We start from the raw sequence: 25,399 nt of genomic DNA on the forward strand, positions 1-25,399 counted from the left end.
AGTAACCACAGTGCATAGCTCAAAGCACAGCCTGTCTTGTGTTATTGCAGTAAAACTGCAGATGCTGAGTTTGACTTGATCAGTGTGCCTCTCTAGCTGAGCTTGGGGTTTATTTTGAGCTAGTTCAACAAGTCGCTCCATTCAAACTGGGTTGCAATATATCTAGAGTACAGTCTCAAGGGACTGGCATACAAAAATATTGTGCTTTAATATTTTATTGGGAATTCATTCTGTTTTTTGTGTGTGTCCTAATTGAGGTTTTATGTGTTTTTCTGTTACAGAATGCCTTTCGTCTCCTTGTGTTATACTATATTAAAGCGTGTCGCAGATTAACATGAAAAATGTATTAAAACTGCCACTTTTTTTGTTTGTTTTTCTGGCCAGTGTAAGAAGCTGAAAACATCCGTCATAGCATCGCTGTATAAATTTGTTATGGTGAACTCGTTTGCAAACCTAATTACACATTCAACAGATGTGGAGCAAACTTGGTCTCTTTCAAGTCATGTTTGCCCACCTGATGAATGTAACTCCAGTATTCACTGTCCTTTTAGACTCTGGTCCTGGATGGATTACTGAGAGGACCGGACACAGGCCCAGAGGCCCAGAATCATAACATGTTGCTGAAGAAAACACAAAATGATCACAAAAGCCCTATTCGGATGGGATTAGTTTAATGTGGGGACGTGGGGGAAAATAGTTTGACCTAAGGATGTCTGTAATATCGACGGCTTATTCTCACAGGATTTAGAAATCCCAGTATTCTACCTGAGGTTGGAGGGGTTATTTGATTTACGCACTACATCACCTCCTAGTCGCCATGTGCGTGCTACGTAGCTTCATGATATCACAAAATAAAGTAAACACGAAACTTAAGGACAAAATCCATAATCTAAAAGTGCTTCTTTAATCGCCTCCATGCTCGAATAAATGTGGAAACTAAATATTGATGAGGACGGTATATCAACATGTGTTATTACAGAGGGTCGTATTTGGATGGGATTAGTTTTACCTGAGGGATTTTTCTGGACTGTTTTACAGAAGGTGAAAATCACCTGAATTGACTAAAACCTCTGGTAAAAATGACCTTACCCCAAATGTAACTAATCCCATCCGAATGAGACTAGAACGACAAAAAAAATATGACCAAAGGCCTTTTTTCGGACCTTCATATTGTACATTGTTATTACATGACAAAACATTTATAAACAGGCCTCTGCCATCATTTTAAAATAGTGAAATCTATCTTGCATAATACCTTTACGTAGCCACACCTAGCTTCTCCATTACGCTGTAGCGTTAGGCTAATGATATACCAGTAGAAAGTCCCAGGTTGGCAGAATTGGTTCCTTAGGTGTGTGACATATGAAACCCTGACTGTCTGAATCCATGTTTTATTGAGACAGTCATTGATACGCTGCAGTTCCAGGGAAGAAATGCCCGGCCATGTCCCTGACCATTCATTTTGCTCATACGTCTTGAAGCATATAAAAAACACTGTATAGGCATGTTAATGAGGTTCAAAACTTCATTTTAATTGTAGGGGGCTAAAGTTTTGACCGAAGCAGCTTTAAAGCATCTGTCTTAAGAGGGCCATGAATTCTCCGCAGCTCTATTCACACATGGGCTCAATCAGAGGTTACATAGGTTTTGTACTTGGGCTCTGGCAGAGTAGATCATTTCAGGTTTTGTAGTGCATGAGTGAAACGGGCCTCATTTGCTTTTCAAATACGTTCTGTCTGGCTCCAGTTTCCGGAGGAGCTGGTGGTCTTGTGCCTCAATGATTTACAGTATATCTGCATGAATTAAGCTCTCCGTGTCTCTGTTCCCTAACACATCTGTTCAAAGGTGTGATATAAGAAGCCTTAAGAAGATGGATGATCTTTGGCCTGGTGCCGCAGCGGTGTGCCTTTGCCTAGCCACTGTGTGTAACATCTGCAATGGCGTTCTAGAGGGATAAGACATTATTAATGTTTCCTTTAAGGCACACTGAGGGAAAAGGGACAGACAACGCTCTGCTGATGCCGCCTTTAGCAAGCCACTGCAACGGGACAGCCAAATTAGTGACCGCCGCTGCACTTTGCCAGAGCAGATTCCTCATCTGAAGATATGCAGAGCAGAGATAATGATGACTCCTGTACCCTCGCCATGCTGCTCTCTCCATCTCTTTCAAAGCCCGAGTGTAAGCCAGCCGGATTGATCAGCTGTTTTTTTCTGCAAACTGTGTGTGTACGTGTGGAACTTTTGTGCCATTGTGCAAAGACTTGCTCTCTGCACAACAATATTTTGTGTGATTTATCTGCGTTCAGTGGCATTAGATAAGCAGCACATGCGATAAAAAATGGATTTTGTTGCACGTGTCACATATTATGTTATGAGAATGAATGTGAAAGACTGATAATGTAATTAAACAGGCTCCTCTGCAAGGATTCCTCAAAGTCTCCTTTCGTCTTCTTTCATTTTCTCTAATTACTTTTTTGATTACCTGCAGTCTACAGACAGGTCTGACGATTCTGCAGCGGCAGTCTATTTGCATTTTATCATAGAGGAGCTTCACTGATTCTGGTCATTAATGTCGCCTTGACCCGCTTCATGACCCATTGTTTTAACAAGCTTAAATCAGGACATTTTCAATTTCCTAAGCTGCCTCGTAAACAATCGGGTCCAATGAAGCCATCAGAGAGCTGGATTATGGGAATTGTTTATGTTTTAAAAGCCTTGTTGCAGCCTGTCCTCTCACTCAGAGTTTTGATGGCAAGACTTGAGGACTTGTTCATTTACACCAATGGAGCTATGCACCGCATCACTTTTGATTGCACAAAACCAATGAAAGCTTTTTGTGAGCCAGGGCCATCTGTCTTCTAGTTGGTGGAGGCATTGAAAGGATCCATTCTGAACTATCACGTAGGCGTGGCTTAGCCAAAGCATCTTTGCTCTTTTTCTGTCTAACTTCCCACTGATACAGGAATCCATCCAACAGAAACGGCAGGGACAAACACTGGGCGGAGAACATTTACTCGTATTTAGTTTCCAGTTCCTCCTTTTTTTTTTATTATTATTATTATTATTAGTAGTAGTAGTAGTAGTAGTAGTAGTGGTAGTAGTAGTAGTAGTAGTAGTAGTAGTAGTAGTGGTAGTAGTAGTAGTAGTAGTGGTAGTAGTAGTAGTAGTAGTGGTAGTAGTAGTAGTAGTAGTAGTAGTAGTAGTAGTAGTTGTAGTGGTAGTAGTAGTAGTAGTGGTAGTAGTAGTAGTAGTAGTAGTAGTAGTAGTGGTAGTAGTAGTAGTAGTAGTAGTGGTAGTAGTGGTAGTAGTAGTAGTAGTGGTAGTAGTAGTAGTAGTAGTAGTAGTAGTAGTAGTGGTAGTAGTAGTAGTAGTAGTAGTGGTAGTAGTAGTAGTAGTAATAATAATAATAATAATAATGATAATAATAATAATATTAATATTAATGGTTGAAAGTTTCAGGTCTCTCTCACATCTGAAGCATGTGGCGCCTACACTCTAAAAAGTAATTCAGGGGACCTGTTACTACCACTTAATTAAATGCATTAATCTGATATAATGTATTGATTAAGTTACAACTTTTAAGACACAAACAAGAGTTGTGTTGACATAATAATGTTGGTAACTACATCAATTTGTGTGTCATTTGAACTCAAACTTCTGTGTGAACTGATTCTAAATTAAATATAAGTTGCAGAAACTTAATTGAATTGAGTCTCTGGTTCGAATCCGGGCTGGGGCCCTTCTGTGTGGAGTTTGCATGTTCTCCCCGTGTCTGTGTGAGTTCTCTCAAGATTCTCCCGGTTTCCACTCACAGTCCAAAGACATGCAGGTGTTAATTGATGACTCTAGATTGCCGTAGGTGTGAATGTGAGTGTGAATGGTTGTTTGTATTTGTCTCTATGTGCCCTGCGATAAACTGCCGTCCTGTCCAGGGTGGACCCTGCCTCCCGCCCGATGTCAGCTGGGATCGGCTCCAGCCCCCCACGACTCTAATAGGGACAAGAGGTTGAAGATGATGGATGGATGGATTAAGCCACCCTACCCATTAGTTTAGCATACCAGTGGATACAAATGATAACATTTAATTTGACAAATCTGCTCAACTAAAGAGGGCTTTTCATTTGTGTTTTGGGGATGAAAAGCATGATTCAGTTTTTGCTTATTCCAGTTACCATCAGCTACATTCTTTGATTCAAATCAATCCATGGACACGTTTTTAAAAATACTTTTTTCATTCACAGGGATATCATTGTAGTTTCACTGTAGGCAAATTGCCACAGCCTTGCCTCAGGTGGTTGCTAAGAAAATTAACCAAACAATCTTCTCTTCATAGGCAAGAAATGAAATTTATGAGACATCATGGAGCGCTGGCCTGCTTTATTTGATGCAACGCAGGTATGTTTTCTTTCACTTTTTAAGATTAGGTTGGTCTTTGGTTCTAGGTGACTTCTATGGAGGGGGACTAAACTGAAATGCCAGTCAATAATGGTAATTTCAGTGCCCCACTGTATGTAAGAGTTCACACAAATTTAGGAAATGTTCCTCATTAACTTATGTTGTATGTGAATTAATGCAGTATAGCTAATTGTCTGCAATTCACCAATTTGTGTGGTTTACAGATAAATGAAGAATTCAAGTTAATAACCATCATAAGCCTTAAGTCTATAGTTATGTCTGTACGCAGTTATGGCAAACATAACCATTGCATCTGAGGGTGAAGAAGAAGGGTAATTCACACAAACACCACAACGAAAATGTCTAACTGGTGAGAGTCAGGAACTTCTGCTGGTAAAGACCAATGCCAAAGAGCCTGGGTTGTTTTTGTATTTTATACACCAAAGTGAGATGTTTCACTCCAAAACAAAACCTCATGGTGGCGCCAGATGAAAAGTCAAGTGATCATCAAAGTCAGTAGGATGCATCCTCTGGGGAATATGAATGTGCAAAATATAGTGCCAATCTATTTTGTAAATGTTGAGATGTTTTACCACATAAATTAATTAATTGAGTCATGGGATTGTCCAAGACTCCTTGGGGTTAATCATCTTGGGACCAGATGCTAATCCATAGCTGCTGAGATATTTCTAATACTATAAAAATGACTAAAAAAGGTCAACATGATGGTGGCGAAAGAGAGGGAAAGTGAAAGCATCCCCAAAGTCAGTGAGATTCATCCTCTGGAAACCATGAAAAAAACAAAAAAAAAAACAAAGTCAACATAAAAAAAGAGTGGGGACAAGAAGAGGCCCTTCGTGCTGTGCGAACAGTGTCAGGCATAAACCAAGATATAAGCAAATTCCTTGTTTTTGCCTCATAAACATTTCAGTCGACAGTTTACCCGCTTGTTGTGATGATGTCGACATTCACACTCTGCTGAAGTGTTGAAAATCCCCTGAGCTGGTGAGCGTGGATTATGAGCCGGAGGTGAGAGGGCTGATCAGAGACGTGCCTCTGCTTCATGTATCCTGATCACACAGGACATCAGCTCTCTCTTGATTGCCTCTGTGACCCCTGTCTCTCTTCCCTGTACAGTATGGCACATTCCCAGGAATCACTTAACAACCATGATAAAATAATCCTACAGCCCTGTCCTACATGCAACCTTCGGTGTCCTCTGCTGCACTCTGTACCACCCTGTGGTCACATTCCTAAACTGCCAACAGTACAACTGAGGTTAATTGATATGTTCCAGGAAAAGAGGCGTGCCATGGTGATGTCAATTGTAGGCACTCTTAATCCATATCAAATGGCTGGGAGGGAAATGATATAACCATAGATTATCACACATACAGTAGGAAGCTATGGCCACCAGTGTCCATAATTTCCTCCATTTGTAACATGTAACATAACACAGTCTGAACAGAAAGGTTACATAGAAATGATGAAACAAATTCCTGTGTACACTTGAGTGCAAAGCTTAGACTATAGGGTAGATTCATGGAGTCGCCTCCTTTTCCATTTCGATCACAGGCTGTGAAGGAGTGAATAATAGGCGTCTCCTATGTCTTTTTTGTTTATTATAAAGCAGGTTGAGGTGCTATACTGTGAAGTATCAAAACACTCAATCCACAGAGAAATGCACTCAGCCTGTATTCAGAAACTGTGTCTTTACAGTTGTGATGACACAACCAGACACTTGACTCGAAATATTTGGTCCAAGTGTCAAGCAGGAGACTAAAACAGAGCGTTTTAGAGAGAGCGTGAATACGGGTATATTGAGAGAGACAGAATGACAAGTAAAAGTTCTGTACTCTACTAATCGAGCAGCAAACATATTTCTTATGTAAAGATATGGTGGAGTGATGGCGTCCTGAGCAGAGAAGGAAGTCACTATCTCACTGTGTGTGTGTTGCCATCTGAATGAATCTGTTGTTTGTTTATGATAGTTAGCCGGGCTGCACGTGCATGTTAGTGCATGTATGTGGTGGATTAATACATAGGCTGGCCCAGGCTGCAGCCTAGGGTCCCCGGATTACCTAGACTATTTTCATTTTTTTTTAACAACGGGACCAAGATCTACTAAAGAAAATTTCTAAATGGACAGGATTTTCCAAGGTTGCGGACTCTTCTTCTTTTCTAGTGTTTTTTTTTCTGATAAAGCCTGATTAATAATGTGTGTGTGTGTGTGTGGGGGGGGGGGGGGGGGGGCAAACAAACAGTAGCCATGGGGCCCCTGACCACCCTAATCCACCACTGTATGTGCCTTGTGCATCGATATCAGATGCTGAGGGGTGTCCCAAAACATCGGCATTTGACGGTTTGGTTGCTGAGGACTGCGTGGAAGCAACTTTTTCTTCAGCATTTCGAGTACAGCAGCTTTAAAGCACCTAATTGTGTCCTTAATTACTCATTCTCTTCCAAGGGGGATTTCTACTTTCACCTAAGTTTACATTTGACTATAGACCATTTTTCATAGCACACACAATTCAATGACGGTTCCTGAATGTTTCGTGATATTGTTTTAACAAAATCTTCAACCGATCTCTAATGTTATCTTGAACAATGTCCACCCGACCATGGCTCTGTGCTGTTTTGTGTATCAGACTAGTTCACCCTTAAGGTAGCATGAAGGGTAGTCTAGAGCAATGGTTTACCAACCTTGGTCTCAGGGCCCCTACAAGTTGTCAGCAGATACATTGAAGGGGTTGCTAGGTGACTAGGAAACCAGATAAAACATGTTGGTGGTGACAGAAGAAATCATATATTTTACAATACAACTCTGTAAAAATACTTACAAGCAAAATTTAAACGCGTGATGACGGGTCAGTGGCAGAAAGGTTTGGGAACCACTGGGAAAAAACAATGTGAAGGTAAGGATTTGAACTCAATGTGTCTGTTTTTATCTACAGCATAATGTGAAATAAATCATCTAAAATAAGAAAGAACCCCCTTGTGAGGAAAGTGTCCATTATATGAAACATGTCCTTACAGTGACTCCCAGTGTCCATGTTGATTACTGCAGACAGTGCTCTTGTCAAATATATGCGCTCAAAGAGAGACAAAGGGGTGGTAATTAACGCTGCGCATGATATCCTTTTATTCATCATCATCATGTATTTATTAGGAATCTCTCTCATACAATCGTAGAGTGAATTTAAGTCCATATCTATTAATAATAGATAGGAAAAGTAGCTTGATTTTTCAGGAACATGCTCTTAATAACCTGTAAATGCACTCTGTTATTGTTAGAGTACATATCATCTTCTCCTCCTGAACTAGTTTCCATCTGTATTGCCATGTATAACCCCTGTACTGTATTTACATGTGACCCATAGTTCTGATATGTACATAAACCGGATGTCCCACTAAGTGTAATACTCGATGACAGAAAAACAAACATCTCCTCAGCGGGCAGAGCAATGCACATGGATTCATGCATAATTTACAAGGCCTTGTAGCAGAATGACATGACATTGGTTTATACCTACTGTATACGGCAGCTTTTATTTATGGTTTATGAATATGATTTAGAGGTTATGAATCAGATTGAGACTAAAAACAAATACTTTGACTTCAGCTGTGTGTGTGTGTGTGTGTGTGTGTGTGTGTGTGTGTGTGTGTGTGTGTGTGTGTGTGTGTGTGTGTGTGTGTGTGTGTGTGTGTGTGTGTGTGTTTGCAGAGTTGTTTGTAAGTTGCTCTGATGTCGCACAGATCATACTGGATATATTAAACCATCAAAAAGCGGCTATATAAAGTCGGTAGAGTAGGATCCATCTTGACCAATAAAGAATAAACATACGAACCTACATGTATAGATATTTTTAACACATAAATAAATCATTTTAATTCTAATTAATAAACATAAAATACAAAGCTGATTACCTGCGTGTTTTGTGGGTATTCATTTAGACACTTGCTCAGGCTTCATATTATCTACAAAAATTAAGCAGTAAAACAATGTAAAAACAAAACAAAAACAACAACTCTATTACAACTACACGTAAGGCCTACTTCAACATATTTCCCTAATTAAAAGTACAGAATATTATCAACAAAATGTACATTAAGTCTAAAAGTAGCTTAAATAATGCTAATAATAACACTCACAATGCAGACATAGTAATAGGGCGGTAGTAGCTCAGTTCATAGGTGACTGGGCTGGGAACCAGAGGGTCACTGGCTCAAGTCCCTGTGTGGACCAAGTATGGATTGTGGTGGCTGGCTGCCAGTTCACCTCTTGAGCACTGCTGAGGTGCTGTTGAGCAAAGCACCAAACCCCCAACTGCTCGGGGCGCCCGTCACTGGCATCTCTCCATTGGTTGCATGTATATAGGTCCTGTCTGTGCATGTGTGTGTATTTCGGGCATGTGTGTGTGTAAAACGAAAATTGAATTTCCCCATTCGCGGGACTAATAAAGGAATTCTTCTTCTTCTCTACAGTATATGAGCCCTATAAGTGTTATATTGTTATATATCATATTACTGGATAGTTCTGGTGTATTTATCACTTTATGTTCTTATACACTTCAAACTGCTGCATGGACTGATGTAGGTGCCACGGAAACAGGCTGAAGCAGGAAACCTTCTTCCTGCCTGCTTAAAACAAAGTGTTTCAATGAATAAATTATATTAAAGTTGTAATATATATATATATATGTGTGTGTGTGTATATATGTGTTTGTGGCGTAGAGAGTAAACACAATATTATATTTTGAGGGTAACACTGTTTATTTCAGTGTCTTTCTGTGGGGGGTGGTGGGAGGGACGGGGAGCATTGAGAGTGACAGGCTCGCGCTGCATGTCGGGATACCTCGCGCTCTGTTTACAAGATGGTAGCGGAGAGTGTTTAGCTTTGAATTACAAACCAAAAGTATTAACCTAGGACTTCCTGGCGCTGTGAGTCTTGAGCCCGGTTCAGACTCTGTGTCGCGGAACACATTGAGGCCGGTGACGCAGCCCCGAGCGGACCGCACGAGTCTGAAACAGACGCTCTGACACGGGGGATTTTTGCAGTGTCACTGACTGACAGGGCTGCTCAAACCACAGGTTAGTACCGTTACATGGAGCTGGCCGAGACCTGACAATGACTGTCACGCTGCCGGGGGCAAGTGGCTAACTATTAACAAGTGTTATTTAAACAGGCTTAGGACATTTTTAACGTAAATAAGACATTAATTCATCGGCTTATCAGTGTGTCGAGTGGTACGGTGCCCGGTAGGGGTCACGGAGACTGTTCTTTAACCTATGGTAATAACTCGAGCACGGATGAAACTAACTCTACATTTACAAAAAAAAAAACCCGCTGTATGTTGATTTTAGCCTCTCACTTTGCAGAGTCCGCGCCCTCATGTCACTGAATATTCGGTTTATTATTATGTATTTTAATTTGTACAATAAATCTTTTGAAATCGTCACTGCGGTTCAACTTGCGCAATAAACACTTGTTTATAAACAATTTCCTTTCAGCAGAACTGAGTACACCTTTAATGTCCGTTTTATTTATCAATAATGAAATTCAAAATAATATTGTTATTGCATGAGGGACTGTGTGTGTGTCTGTTTGCATGTAAATGGGTGCTGAATCCTATATTATACTTTATTAAAGTAAAGAAAAGCAATACCTTCACAAGCCTTATTAACAATTTCTTTGGCCTGCATTCAATTTACAGTATGACAAATGTTATAACATTGTAAAAATACAACCATTCTCTATATTAATAGTAATTACTAACAAATTAACCCCTGGCATTATTTTCCTATAGTTTTTCTGATACAGACCCCAGTGATGGTAATGCTTCTTATACTGTCTAAAATGCTGCTATTGGTAAATCTGCTTAATCCCATTTAATCCCAGAATCTACTGTAAAGTAGTTTATTAATGTTCTTTTTTTTAAGTTATGGCTGACTGTCACACAAGATAAAGATAAAGTTATATGGCATTCATTCTGTATGTTTTTTTTTAATGTTATACAAACCTTAGCCAGGCCATACAACAGTGATACAATAATCACCTCACTTCCATAATAACAAAATAATATATAAATATATATATAATTGCACTGGTATTGGGGAGTAAAGTTCCGCTGTTGGAATCGGTATGACCGTCTGTTTTCACTGCACCGTAAATTACAAATAAAAGCCTAAAGTAACTATATATTAAATCAGATCATGATTTGGCCTCAAAAATCAAATATGTGATCGTTCGTCATAAATACAAACCACTAATTGATTATAAAAAGCGGCAGCCTCTTTTTAATTATAGGCACTGTATATTCACAGTAGACTAAGTCAAATCCTTGTTTTAATGGCCGAACTTTTCCTCCAGAGGACTGTCCACAGGGTCTGCAGGAGTGTACCTGAATCCAGCCGAATGTAAGTCACTATTAAGTCCTGCACTCCTCACAAAGCTGAACTAATAAACATGCAGTTAGTTCAACTAATATTTCCATCTGAAGAGTTGCACCCTTTTTCTGTTCTTTACTTGTGTCATTTCAGTGTCATTATGTCGTTGCCTTTTTAAAACAAGAACCTCTGTAAAAGTGCCTGTTTACATTAAGCGAAATCCATTCAACACTTTTGTGAATTGCATGAATGTGTTAATGCTTTTCTTCCTAACCATAGATGACTTTAAATCCTTCCCATTTAAATATCTTACGCAGGAACAGAGCGACTGCAAAGCATCTAATTGAGCGCTACTTTCGGCAGTTAACTGACGGCTGTGGAAATGGCGACTGCACGAATGAGTTTTGCGCATCATGTAGTGACTCTCAATCTTTGGATAACAATTCAGCGGCTGCCAAAGCGCTTGAGCTGTTTAAGATTAATGCCAAACTCTGTAATCCTCACCCCTACAAGAAAGATTCTGACACCCTACTGGACAGTAAGATGAGCGATGCAGACCTGTGTCCCAACAAAGAGGACTTCTCAGGTACTGTAAGACTACGACTACTGCGTCATTGACACTGACTCTGAACAACTTCATTGTGTTAATTCCATTTTCTCTTTTACTGTTTTGGTCCAGATGTTCATTACCTCACAGAGCACACCGTATGTATGATATTGAGTTTCTGCGAAGAGAAAGGGGACTACTCAGCTCTCATCCGCATCATTGGCAAGATTTTCTCCAGTTCAGAAGCCTTGCTAAAGAGTTTCAGGAAGGATGAACCCAAGACCACTGAAAACCTTGACTCCGTTGAACCAACAGGTGCGGACAAGCACGGCAAGCAGAGTGAGCGAACCTTAGACATGATGGGTGCTTCCTCCGCAGCTGCTTTACCAGACGAGGGTCTTCATGAAATGTCCGACCCATGTGAGGTCACAGTGGACATCGACGCCGTGCGGAGAGTCTATGATAGACTTCTTAACCTCGACCAGGTAGAGGCAGCTCTTGTAAACGCACTGGTTTACCTCACTCCGAACATGGAACTCGACCTGGAATACCTTGATGTGTACGAAACAAACCCAGATTACCTGAATATATTCATCATCGTGTTGGAGAACAGAAACCTTCACAGCCCTGAGTACCTGGAAGTTGCATTGCCGCAGTTCTGCAAAGCGATGAGCAAACTGCCTGTGACTGCGCTCGCCAGGCTGTCAAAGCTCTGGTCCATGTACGGTCTCCCACACATCCGCCGTATGATGGAGACCTTCCAGCAGCTCATCACTTTCACAGTCGTCAGCAATGAATATGACGGAGAAAATCTTGTAAATGATGATGAGACTGTGGTGAATGCGACTCAGTGTTTAAAAGTTGCCTTCTACGCAAGTCTCCTGGGTGGAGAATTGAATGTGGAGCACAACGAGGAGGACGAGGAAGAGTCTGAGTCGGATGAGCTCACCTTGCATGAGCTTCTAGGTGAGGAGCGACTCTACAAGAAGGGTCCACGGGTCGATGCTCTGGAGAAAGAACTGGGAGTCAGACCTGTAGATGGCATTAAACCCCTCATCCCTTTTGAGGATTTCGTTAACGAGTCCTTGAACGAAGTGGTGGAGATGGACAAGGATTTCACCTTCTTCAAGGTCAACGCCGAAACCAAGTTTTCTTTCCAAAGCTGCCCCTTCATCCTCAATGTCATCACCAAGAACCAAGGACTGTACTACGACAACAGGATCAGGATGTACAGCGAGCGGCGCCTCACCGCCCTCTACAGCATGGTCCAGGGCCAGCAGCCCAACCCCTATCTCAAGCTCAAAGTACGCAGAGATCACATCATCGACGACGCCCTCGTCAGGGTGAGTGAGTCACGGCACGATATTTTCTTTTATTAAAATTAGGATACCATTACTCTTAAAGTGATACCGATACCAGTAGAGTTTGAAACATCTTGAAGGTATCTGGACACGCTATACTACCAACTACATCAAATACACCAAGCTCATCTTCACCACACTACAGCTGCTGAGGTAGTTGCCAAGTCGCTCATCGCATTAAATCGAAGAATGCTTGGAGGATTGGCTGTGAGCAAAACCATACAAATAGTAATTTTTTACCCAAAAAAAAAAATCGAATGCAGGTATCTATTGACTGGAGGTGTCTTCCATACCTGGCACTGGGTTATTTTAGTCGATACCTAAAAGCAAAGCTCTTCAACAGGGGTCTGCGACAGATCAGGGTTACTGCAGGGGGGGGGCAAATCAGTTTTTATGAAAACATGTTAATGTACATCAACATGATTCCAACGTATTATTAGCGAAGATGAATCAGCTTATTTGTGGAAAAAAACATTTGATTTCCACAACATCTAACTGGCTTACAGGTAATGTATCAAATCAACTTTATTTATGTGGCACTTTTCATACTGCCGGGTAGCACAAAGCGCCTCACAGAGAATCCAAACAAAACAAAACATGAACAAAGAAACAACATGCAAACCCAAACCTTCCATCCCCATAAATATACACACAGAGATACACAAATACTGGGGCAACCGGTGACACAGTGGTTGGTACAGTCACCCCATGTAAAGAGGCTAAAGGTCCTCGAGGCAGCAAACGCGTGTTCGACTCCGACCTGCGGCCCTTTTCTACATGCCCCCCCCCCTCTCTCACCCCATTTCCTGTCAGTCCTATCTAATAAAAGGCTTGAAAACTGCCCCAAAATATCTTTTAAAAAAAATAGATAAACAAATACATACTCACACACATACCTAGCCATACCCACAGACATACACACCCACACACACAAACATACGGACACCAAAAAGCAACCACACACATACATTAGCTGTCCCTTAGGACACATGGCTGGGCACTGAGATCTGAGGTGAGGAAGATGACAGAAACATCAACAGAAACAGTTGAAGGATTCACTGTGCTTTTCACATGTATATTTTTTATTATAGCAAGAATGTCAATAATTGTTATTATTTACGTAGCTCAGTATTGTACGCACCATAAAAAGGTATGTGTCTAGGCTTTAGCCCCCATCCAGTACCTGTACCCAGGTTTTATTGTTGCATGTGATGATGCTCAATCCTACCGTGTATGTTAAGGAATAAATAAATGAATGAATTAAATTGCGTTGCAGCTGGAGATGATCTCCATGGAGAACCCGTCTGACCTGAAGAAGCAGCTGTTTGTTGAGTTTGAGGGGGAGCAAGGTGTAGACGAAGGAGGGGTTTCAAAGGAGTTCTTTCAGCTGGTCTTGGAGGAAATCTTCAATCCTGACATCGGTGAGACACGAAATCACAGATTTTCAGTTTTAACATTAGCTACCTGTGTCTACCTGTTTTATATGATATACTGAAAAGCTCAGGTTTTAATGAAATGCACTTACTTGCTTACTTGCCAAGAGTTAGTTGAGAAGAATGATACCACTTTCATATCTGTAGAGTAAAAAAACTCTCCTGTATGTGTTTCTTTTCGCTCTCTCTCTTGTCTGTTTGACTTCCTGAACAGGAATGTTCAGCTACGATGACGACACTAAACTTTTTTGGTTTAATTCATCCTCACTGGAGAATGAAGCGCAGTACACTCTTGTTGGACTCGTGCTGGGGCTCGCCATTTACAACAACTGCATCCTGGACGTACATTTCCCTATGGTTGTCTACAGGAAACTCATGGGCAAGAAAGGGACCTACTTGGACCTGTCAGACTCACATCCAGTACAGTAACTCTCTCTCTCTCAAGTTAATATACAGTTTAAGACAACACATCAGTTCTGTACCTCTGAAAAGGCTTATTTTGCTGAAGATGTGTATGGTGGGTGTGTGTGTATGGTGTATATATGCTGCAGTTTTCAGAGTTCCTGGGGGAACTAGGAAACTACACATTTTTTAAGTGTAGGAGGCAGTTTCTTTTGGCATGTAAGAAACTGTAATCCTGAAGGAAATGTTCCAACATTTTGGAAAACATGTGTCTTGTCAGGATTTAGATAAGAAGTTCAATGTCACTGTCAAGGTCAAATTTGAAGATCAACCCAGAAGACCGTTACCTTAGCGTAAAGACTGGCCGGAGCTTCACATTTAACGAGAGTGGTATCAATCTTCTCAACTGACTCCGACACGAATGCATGTAAGAATATTTCCCCAAATCTCTTCTTTTACAGCAGACGTTTCTTCTTTTCTTCTTGCAGGTTCTCTACCAGAGTCTGAAGCAGTTGCTTGAATACACGGGCAATGTAGAGGAAGACATGATGCTCACCTACCAGATATCACACACAGACCTTTTTGGAAACCCGATCTTATATGACTTAAAGGAGCAAGGAGACCAGATCCACGTTACTAAGGACAATAGACAGGTGAAATGTCTCAATGTTAAAACCACAACAGGGCTCTGTGTAAAGGATGGTTATGTTCATTTACATAATGGTAGTGGATGGACGGTGGGTTGACCTTAACACACTAGAGAAGGGTTTAGCAATTTAATGCGACTACTCCAAACTTAATTCAAAAAATAAGTTAGAAGATAGTGTCTTTATTATTAAAATCAACCACTGGCACATATTTCTTGTTCCTCTTTTGATTTGACATTTCAAAAGAGCAGCAACAGGAACCCGATGTGTATGAAAGAGCTGAAAATGACGCAGCCCACCTGCCACCTCCATGATACTGCATTCTGTAGGTCGTCTTTCTTCTGTTGAGAGAAACCGTGTAGAAGCATCACTTAAAATTCACAGAATACACTGTTGATCAAAGGCTCACATTCGTTTTACTGCAGCTATGAAAGAAAGTTAATGAGCTATCGCTTTTGCCTTTTTTTGCATCCATATTTCACAGGAGTTTGTGGACATGTATGCCGACTACATACTGAACAAGACCGCGGAGAGACAATTCAGAGCCTTCAAAAGAGGTTTCCTAATTGTCACAAATGAGTCCCCACTGAAATATTTGTTTAGACCGGAGGAAGTGGAGATGCTTATTTGTGGAAGCAGGGTGAGGAAACAAAGCTTCATTCAGATTTTCAGTACTTTATTGTAGTATTTTATGACTTACAGAGCAATCTTTTGGGATTTCACAGAAACTTGACTTTGAAGCACTTGAAAAGACAACAGACTATGATGGAGGTTATAGCAAGGACAGTCAAATCATCAAGTAAGTCCCATTTACCTTTTGTCCACACGTTTTCTGAAAACACTCTGTTTAAGCCTCTTTAAGACCCCAGCCTGACAAATGATGCAAAAAGACACCTTTTACAATATGGGAAATGTTTTAAGCAGCAGGTCAAATAAAAAAAAGGACATTGATTTTATCATTGCTGTTTAATGTTTTCTTACATTTCCTGCTCACAGAGATTTCTGGGAGACGATTCACTCGTTTGGAGAGGAGCAGAAGAGGTTGTTTCTTCAGTTTACCACCGGCACAGACAGAGCACCAGTTGGCGGGCTTGGCAAGTTAAAAATGATCATCGCCAAGAATGGCTCCGACACAGACAGGTACTGCACAGTTTTCTTTGTTTGTTTTTTTTTTTTTTTGGGGGGGGGGGTTATTTACAATAAACCTGTTCTTATTCCCACACCGTTTCCCGTCTTTTTTTAGCGCTCTGGGTAGCCCTGCTCATCAAACTATGATAATCCATGTACCGCAATCTTAAACATGTTGTAAATTCAGACAAAGCTACTAGCTTAGAAGGAAAATATTGTATTTTGGTTAATGTTCATTACGTAACTTAAGTTAGGTACACGATCACCTGGGTGAAAGTCCTGTGTTTGTTTGACCCATCCATCTACCCTGAACTCTTTTAGTACTCGGACTTTGTCCCTATTCATACTACGTCATCTCGCTGCGGTTGCTCTGAGCGTCAGATGGGTTTACATTGGAGTTAGAAAGCCTGGTGCGTCTCATACGGACGCTAAGGGGTGCCTTGTGCGTTGGTATCAGATGCAGAGGGCCGAGACAAGCATCTGTATTTAACAAACTGGGAATTAGAGCGGTCTGAAATAATAAATGATCAGGTAAAGAACTACAGCCCCATTTTATTTTTAGAGAGAGAACATATTCTAATGGAATTATTTCTGTGTGTGATCCTCCATCATAACTAAACGTATGCTACTAGTAACAGACATCTACTTGGTTGTTATTTAATCCTTCTGTCGGTCAAACGACTAAATATTCAAAACACTGTTGAGGCTCAAATCCACATGATGAGTTTGTCTCACTTCACATTCATCACATTTTTAATGCTCTTCCTTTTCATACTTTCAGGCTACCAACCTCTCACACCTGCTTCAACGCACTGCTGCTCCCAGAATACTCCTCCAAGGAAAAACTGAAAGAACGACTCCTCAAGGCCATCACATATGCCAAAGGATTTGGGATGCTGTGACAGATCCAAAAAGGACGTTTTCAGACTGCATTTTTAAAAAAAAAGGGAGTATCACAAAAAATGGGAAGGAGGGAAATGACATGAAACAAAATGCTGCAATAACCCTGTGCCTCACCAACCTCTAGCAGTCATACTCCACTGTGGGCCTTTCACTCCGAGGCCTAACTCCGAGAGCTCGTTTCATATACAGTAACTTAGGTTTCCCAAAGAGTTTAACACTGCACTTGGAGATGTATTTTTTTTCTTTTGTGTTTTGTTTCTACGCAAACGTGAACAGTATTGATTTGTGAAACTGTGAAAGTGCACTTATACACAGGATTTTAGCGAATGCCAGCACAGGCAGTATATTTATTGTCTTAGTTTGACTTTTCTCATGTTATTCTGTTCTTCATGGCGTAGCAGCATTCAGTCCGTAGGCTCTCGTCCCGCTATTGGGAGTTGACTGAGCATAATGGTGCTCCTTGATAACAAGTTTTATATTACTGCTAACCCAAAAAGCCTCATTGACGAGCTCATATTTAAACGATTTCCTGTCAGTGTGAGAGCTAGCTCACCACTAACCTAAAGGTTATTTTAAACTATTTTTGTGTTGTGCCTCTCGTATTACATATAAAATGAATACTGTGTGTTATGAAGCAGTCACCTGACCAGATAGTGTGGTTTTAATAGCTTGCAGGGTGTCAGAATGACTGGTCAGTTCACATCCTGAAAAAAGTGTTTCTCCTACCTTGGTTTGTTTGCTTTTAAGTGTTTCTGATTGCACATTTGTAAGTGCAGCTGCCAAATGTGCAATGCCTACAACTGTTAGGAAAAGAGTCACATGAAATGTTTTATTTGGCCAAATAATAAATAAATCTCAGGTACATAACGAATGTGCAGATAATGTGAAACTCTTATGTAAGGCTATCATTATGCAAAGTAAATAAATGTGAAAAAAATCCAGATATTGATAACTCAAAGGAGTCATATGCTCATTTTCACGGTCATTCTTTATTTTGATCTACTAGAAAACGTTTACATGCTTTGATGTTTCAAAAAGCCCAGTCCGCTCTGATTTGTCAGGGTTTCTGGGTCTTTGCATCTGAGCTCTCCGTGTCCCTGCAGCATAATTGTAGCTGTAGCAACACTTACTCTCTTTATGTAGTATAGTTGTGAATAGGGATGTTAAGATTAACCGGTTTTACCATAACCATGGTTTCATAACCATAAGAATTGTAGAAGCTACAATCTCTATGGTCCTGATTGTTGCCCTGTGAAAACGAATCTCATGAGTCACATGAGCAACAAGTGTTTGTGCACCGGTTTGTTTTGTGCATGAAAGTTGTGCCACTCACCTGAAGCGTTGAGAAGAAGAGCTGTAAAATGTCTGAGGCAACTGACCGTACAGCCTTATGTTGGCTAAAAAAACTAATATTGGAAGCGTGGGAGCATTTTGGATATCTACAAAATGATCAGGGAATTGTAGAAAATGGAATTTGCAAAGCATGGCGTCTAAAAGGCATCTTGTTGTTCTAACAGCTTCAAGATAACCATCCACAGCTTTATGCTCAAGTCATGTTAAAAAAAACAACTAGCCAATTTGAACGTTACTAAACTCAACCAAAACTTTTTGAATCTTGCGGGGTTAAATCGCAGTTACCTGGACCTAACTAGTTCTATAAATACGTGCTGAAACCTCTATTTTCAATATAAACATGCTGACATGTTTTATTTGCAGTACGGGACCAAAGGAATGTTGTCTTTTTCCTTCCATAGAGTCAAATAATACATTCCCTGATTAATAATCGCGGAAACTATGAAACCGTGATATTTCCCCTGACAACAATCGTGATATCAAAATGTAATATAACACCTCTAGTGTGCTCTGATTGGTCAGCATTTCTGGCTCTTCCTCATCTGCACTCTTGGAGTCTCTGCACCATCATGGCAGCCAGAGAATGACTGTACCGTCACTCTAGCAGCACTTTTTACATATGTATATATTTGTGACATCACAACCGTACGAAAGTCCTGACGGCTCGTTTAAAGACACAGATTCTGAATACGGGCTGTGTGCATTTCTCTGTAGATTATGTGTTTTATTTTCACAGTATTTATATAGCACCTCGACCTGCTTTATAATTAAAATATTTTTATATTGACAGAGGATCACATGATTCTATGTAATGTGAAAGGGATCATTTGTAGGGACAAAACCTAAAGTTATCATCACTCGACTCACTTCTTTCTTACCTGCAAAAGGACAATGTGGACACACAGTACATGTTATATGAACATTTTAATGTTTATTTACATGCAACATCACAATTTACAACTGCTGATAATAACTTATAAACAGAACTGCCTTTGAGTTTATTTTGTACATTCACATACAGTATCAAACGGTGCATTATTGTGTATGAATTGTAGTTCATACATACAGATAGATCAATATGTTTGAATGAAATGAAAACATTCCTCATTCTAAGGCTACGAAAAGCCATTTTTTTGCATACACAAGTGTTTCTGATCAACATACTTGTAGTTTCATGACAACAGAAAATTGGCTGTCATAGCATACACAAAAATATTTGCTGCATACACTGTACACAATTTGACACATGATGATAACAAACAGATGTATAAATAGATATAAACATGGTCCTTTTAAAAAGTGTCACTCAAATATTCTAAATGAAAAATCCCTTAATTTTGTGTAAAGTCCTCGGGAATCCCTCACATTACTGGACTTTTTTGTCTTTGTCGGCCACCACTTCTGACAGGTCCTGTGGTTGGATGGATTTCACTTTGGCCTCCATCTCAGTGACCCTCTGCTTCATCCTTGTCTGGTTGGAGGTGAACTGCGCCATCAGCTGGGCAAACTTTGTCTGCATGAGGTCCAGGTTGCCCTGCAGTTTCTCGATCTTCTCCTCCAGGTCTTTGGGGTCAGCGCCGGCATTGGCGATGGCTTCATCAATCAGGTTGTCTTTCATGAGGATGGCTTTCCCCTTTTCCTCCAGAGCTTTTTTGGCATCTGGATATTCAGTGAGAGCCTCCACCAAATCGTCTTTGGACAGGGCAAAGAGATCAGAGTAGCCTACACTTCTGATGTTGGCTGTTCTCCTGTTGCCTGCTTTACTGCCCTTGATACCCAAGATACTGATTTCCCCGAAGTATGCGCCATCACTGAGCACTACGAACTGAGTGACTCCATCATCTGCCACCACAGCTAGCTTCCCCTCCTTGATGATGTACATCTCCCTGCCAATATCTCCCTTCTTACAGATGTAATCTCCAGGACTGAACACTTGTGGCTGCAGCTTGAGCACCAATTCAATCAGGAGACCAGCTTCACAATCCTGGAAAATCCGAACTTTTTTCAGCGTATCCAAATGGACGTTGATGGCGATCTCAGCTTTGAGCTTGTCTGGGAGGTTCTTCAAAACTTCCTTCTCGTCACAGGTCTTCTTCTCAGTCCACAAGTAGTCAAACCACTTGATGACCCTGGCCTCCAAATCTTTGGTGACCTTTCGGAACTGCATGTACTGCTTTATGGAGTCGATCTTCGCCTGGAACTCAGCACGGGAGGCGTTCATGTTGGAGATCATGGCACCGACGTTACCGACAATACTAGCAAAGATCAGCACACCGGTAAGGAAGTCAAAAATGACAAAGACAAACTCAATATCCCTGACTGGTGGAGGGGTCTCTCCGATGGTGGTGAGGGTCAGTGTGGACCAATACAGGGAGTAGATGTACTTTCTGGCCAAGCGTCCGTGCTCTGGGTGGCTGATATTTGGATATACCCATGTGTCAGATCCAAAACCAATGGTTTTTGAAATGGCAAAGAACATACAAGCATTCCAGTGGATAATGACGAGGATATAAAGTACGAGGTTGCTGATACGAAACATGTTCGGGAAGCTGGTTCTGGTTTCAGTCCGCTCGAAGAACTCAAAAAGCCTCGAAATTTTGCAAAGGCGATTGAATCTGAACTCTGGGTTGTTGTATCCGAATTTCAGAAACAGCAGATCAGTGGGTATCATTGAGATCATGTCGTATTTGAACTGAGATGTTGTTTTATATTTATCTCTGAGTTTCTTGGAATCCTTTACCAGCAGGCCTTGTTCTAGGTAACCTGAGGGACAAACACAGAATTAGGAGACAAAAAAGCAATGGACCTCAATTTGTGTACACATTTTCAAGCATCCAACCTGTTCTTGATCTGACAAACGTATCTCCGATGTAGATGATGTCTGCGCTGTAGTCCATGAATAACCACAGGTTTGTATATGTGTTCTGGAGTTCGTTAAAACAGGATCTAGAAGACAAAGTGGATACGTCTTGAATTTTGTGAACAGCCCACTTAGTGAAGACAAAGTTTTGAAGCATGTTAAAAGGGAAATACCTTGTTACAATCATCATCAGGTTATAAAATACTGGGCCTGCGATGACGGTCAGCCATTTGTAGTATTGGTCTGTGGCTGGATCCATAATCCAGATTTCTTTCCTAAAAGCAATTCATTACTTAACATTTTTGCAAGATTTGATTGATTTTACGGACAGTAAGTATCAAACATGCAGACTCTTTCTGTATTTAGATTTCCCAGTCTCAATAGACATACTATATCTAATGGTGTACTTACGGTGGCTCCTCTTTCTTTTTCTCATCTTTTTTATCATCCTTCTTCTCATCTTTCTTCTCATCTTTTTTCTCATCCTTCTTCTCTTCCTCTTTCTTGTCCCCATCTTTCTTCTCATCTTTTTTCTCATCCTTCTTCTCTTCTTCTTTCTTGTCCTCGTCTTTTTTCTCATCTTTTTTAATCTCATCCTTTTTGTCCTCTTTTTTGCTATGGATCACAAATTATGTTTTTATGGTGGTGAAAAAGGACAGAGGGGATCTACGAGGGACAGTTAGAGGACTACCAGACTACACCAGAGGGGTCTAGTGGAGGTTTCCCAGTTTTGGATTCAAGACGTTGTTGGAAGAACTGGTGCAGGTCATACATTTGTCCAGCAGATGGCATTGTAATACAGGTAAGTTTCCATGTCTTCTTTGCAGTTTCCCACTTCAGAACTTGCCTGAACATTTCATGTCCAAATATTTTGAAGGTTAAATCAGTACAACCCGCATCATAACTTGCAACAACAAAATCCCTCAAACAAGCAAAGGGCAGAAACGAAACACCAAAAGGGAATTGGGACTTGGTAGACATGTTTCAAGGACTTCAGTGCTGTAAACTACTGCAGAATAAACCACATTAGCTCCATGATTGAAAATACGCTACTAATGCATGATCCATGACTCACTTTTCTACAAATCTACTTTTCTATTAATCTATTCTATTGTCTGACACATATGAGCACACTTACTCGTCTGTGTTGTTGCAGTTATTCATGTTGTAAGTAGCTAGCGGCCACTTACTGGCAAGACTTTGAAAAGAAATGAAAGACAAGATTTTTGCACAGGGAACCCTCACAGCGTCAGACATTTATTTGTCTTTACAAACACAGTGAAGTGAAAAATACATTTTACAATTTCTAATCCTGAATCCCTGTGTTGATTATTTGTGTATCTCTTGTTAAATGCATCTCGAACACAAATGTGATTTGGGATTACTAGCCACACAGAACCACATTTTCCGCTATTACCAAAAAAGGTCCTGTTCCCTGGAACATGAGAACCTTTTATTTTTTCCACTATCAGTACCGAATTCCCCGGCAAATACGCTTATGTAGACCATAACCCTACCCCTTAACCCTGACCCTAACTGTCACCTCTAACTCTAACAAAATGCTAAATTAAATCAGCGAAGGCAGAGGCTTATGCGACCGAGGAACATAGGACCCTTTCAGGGAACATAGGCATGACCCTGTGGTTAGCTAGTGGTTAGCTAGCAGAGCATCATGGTTGGGTTGTTTGGATTTCAGCTGGCAGAAACTTGGCTTACAAAGAATGTGCTTGAAGTCTAAGTTATCCATTTCACTCTTATCCTCCTGATTTAACAGTGTTGGTGAGGGAGGTTTATGTGGCGTACCACGATTCAGTCTTCTGCAGCTCTGTATCCCTCCACACTTTAGCTTCATTTTCTAGTTCTATTCAGTCCAGTTTGACTCATCACAGGTTTGCAGGAGGATTGTTACTTATTAATTGTCCTTTTTGGTTGCTATTGTTTTTTCAAACAAAGAAACCATTGTCAGAAACTCTGACCGTTGGCGGTACTGCCACACGTTCCAGTACTTACTTTCTCTTACGGGTTGTGTCGTTGTGGTCCACAGACTGAGCATTGCTCCCTCGACTGGACATGTCTTTGAGCTCAGGGCCTCTAAAGCGCTCGAGGAAAGAGTCGTGCCTCTGTGTTTCGGGGTGCGATCTGTGAGACGCCCAGTTCCACAGCATGAAGAAGAAGTAAGAGAGCCTGGAAGGTTAGCAGGAGGGAAAACAGAACAAAGTGACACCCGTCTAGTCTAGGGATGGAACAGAACATATAAATACCAGTGGTGGAGGAAGTATTCAGAGCCTATACTGAAGTGAAAGTAGTAACATTGCAATAGTACGAGTGAAAGTTTACATTACATTCTAAGATTACTGATACAGGTGTGTTAGCAACATTTTACTGTTGTAGCTATTCCAGGGGTTTATTGCGGTAGTTCAGTCCGCTGGTTCTGAAGCTAGGGGTCAGGCCGCATCAAATGGTCTCATGATACATGCAGCGCGTCCTCACCCAAAAAAAACGTCTGAATAAGTTGATTGTGCAAGCAGCTTATAACGACATATTTACGTTTGGTATTAAGCTGCAATCTCTTTTGGTCATAGTAATTATTGCAGGGGCAAACAAGGAAGTAAGGTGACATCATAAGAACCCCAAACTCTGCATATCAAGGAAGGTTGGGGTGGTGGATGGGTCAGACCAACACAGGACTTTCCCCCAGGAGACTGGAGGGTTTTTTTTTCTTCCATTTTTTAAGTTAACGTTCCCCGTGTGACACTGTTACGTCCGTGACTCATTTGAATTCAAAACATGATCTTTTTCTAACCCCTAACCCTCGTGTTGTATACGTCTGAGGGGTCATCAGATAATTAGGAGAAGTCATAAGAAAGAGACTCATTTCTGTGTTTGTGTTCATTTTTTGGACTTTGGACTGAATCTTTGCTTTTTTGTGTGAATATTGGAAATATTACATTTTTGTGCCCAAGATAGTTATTTATAAGAAACCAGATGTTTCTTGTAAAGGGTTACAAATAAAAAAAGGTTGGTTACCATTGGGTTATAGGAATGTGTTGTATTTTACAAAATGTGTTTTTATATTTTGTTTGCATGTACATTCTATCTCTGAATTTCATCTCTGAATACAATGGAAATACTCTGGTACTCAAGTACTTGAGTGAATGACCTTAGTTACTTTCCACCTCTGGTACATACTGACTAAGAACTAAAACTAAGTATTATTACAGAAGTTTACCTGGCCATTGCTCCAGCACGTGAAGACAGCGCTCTCTCTGAGTTGTCTTCACAAAGCGACTGAGACCTACGCAACAGCAGTGGGAGAAAAAGAGAGTGACATGCTGAAGATCATGCAACTTGTGAGTGACAAATTTCAGTCTGTCAAAGGTACAGAAAATGTGTCTTCAGTTATCAAAATGGTTAAAGCGCATGGACAACGATGCAAAAGGTGCTGACGTGGTAGAAAAGTAGTCAAAGTTACATAAATCCTGACTTGGTTGACTTGAAAAGTTGCATGCAGTGAATTTTGGAGCGTTACTTGAAACTTTGAAGAATTTCGTTCAGACCTGCTGTCCCCTTTTTCAATGACTGCAAGCTCATCATCAGGGGTGTTGGTGGACAAACAACGTCTGTTTGAAAAGGAGTTTTCACTGCCGATTTTTGCCATGTCGTCGTGTCTGGCTCTGCTGGCCTGGAGCACACAGGTACAGAGAAAGAAACACTATGACACTGCAACTTTACGGCACAACAAACACATTTTACAAGCCAGAAATCATACAGCAAAAGAACAGTTATTTCCCACTTGGGAGCTGTGTTGTTGATGTGTTTACTGAACGCCACTTTTCACTGATTGTCTGAGAGTAGCACCTAAAAATACCCCCTCATTATGTCCTTAACACTAAACAGGATCAGTCCCTTCTCTCTGTGAACGATCAGCTGCTTTTTAAAATAACTAAGCTATGGCTTACAAGTCGACTATAGTTGCTATGTTC

At 40.7% G+C, this 25,399-nt stretch overlaps 2 protein-coding genes across 3 annotated transcripts; one reads left to right on the top strand and one right to left on the bottom strand.

Annotated features, from left to right (window-relative positions):
• Positions 1–9,268: 9,268 nt before the first annotated feature.
• On the top strand, positions 9,269–18,100 carry ube3a (ubiquitin protein ligase E3A). 2 transcript variants are annotated; one of them, XM_083911329.1, is made up of 11 exons: positions 9,269–9,486; positions 10,766–10,812; positions 11,296–11,368; positions 11,462–12,672; positions 13,967–14,111; positions 14,338–14,543; positions 15,014–15,178; positions 15,657–15,812; positions 15,898–15,971; positions 16,171–16,312; positions 17,082–18,100. In XM_083911329.1, the coding sequence occupies exons 3-11, from the start codon at positions 11,326–11,328 to the stop codon at positions 17,325–17,327; spliced, it is 2,388 nt and encodes a 795-aa protein (XP_083767455.1). In that variant the 5' UTR covers positions 9,269–9,486; positions 10,766–10,812; positions 11,296–11,325; the 3' UTR covers positions 17,328–18,100. The 2 variants fall into 2 exon arrangements, with proteins under 2 accessions (XP_083767455.1, XP_083767454.1); XM_083911328.1 differs by having other exon boundaries at positions 11,100–11,368; positions 16,169–16,312; positions 17,082–17,327.
• Positions 18,101–19,922: 1,822 nt separating this feature from the next.
• cnga3a (cyclic nucleotide gated channel subunit alpha 3a) lies at positions 19,923–25,074 on the bottom strand (the record flags this gene model as incomplete). The annotated part of the gene is made up of 8 exons (XM_083940666.1): positions 19,923–21,319; positions 21,396–21,502; positions 21,590–21,691; positions 21,828–22,031; positions 22,555–22,614; positions 23,427–23,600; positions 24,646–24,711; positions 24,974–25,074. 8 exons carry the CDS (start codon positions 25,072–25,074, stop codon positions 19,923–19,925), a joined length of 2,211 nt encoding a protein of 736 aa, XP_083796792.1.
• Positions 25,075–25,399: the final 325 nt, after the last annotated feature.

The sequence above is a fragment of the Echiichthys vipera genome (genome assembly GCF_963691815.1).
Source record: "Echiichthys vipera genome assembly, chromosome: 3".
In the NCBI taxonomy this organism is placed as follows: domain Eukaryota; kingdom Metazoa; phylum Chordata; class Actinopteri; order Perciformes; family Trachinidae; genus Echiichthys; species Echiichthys vipera.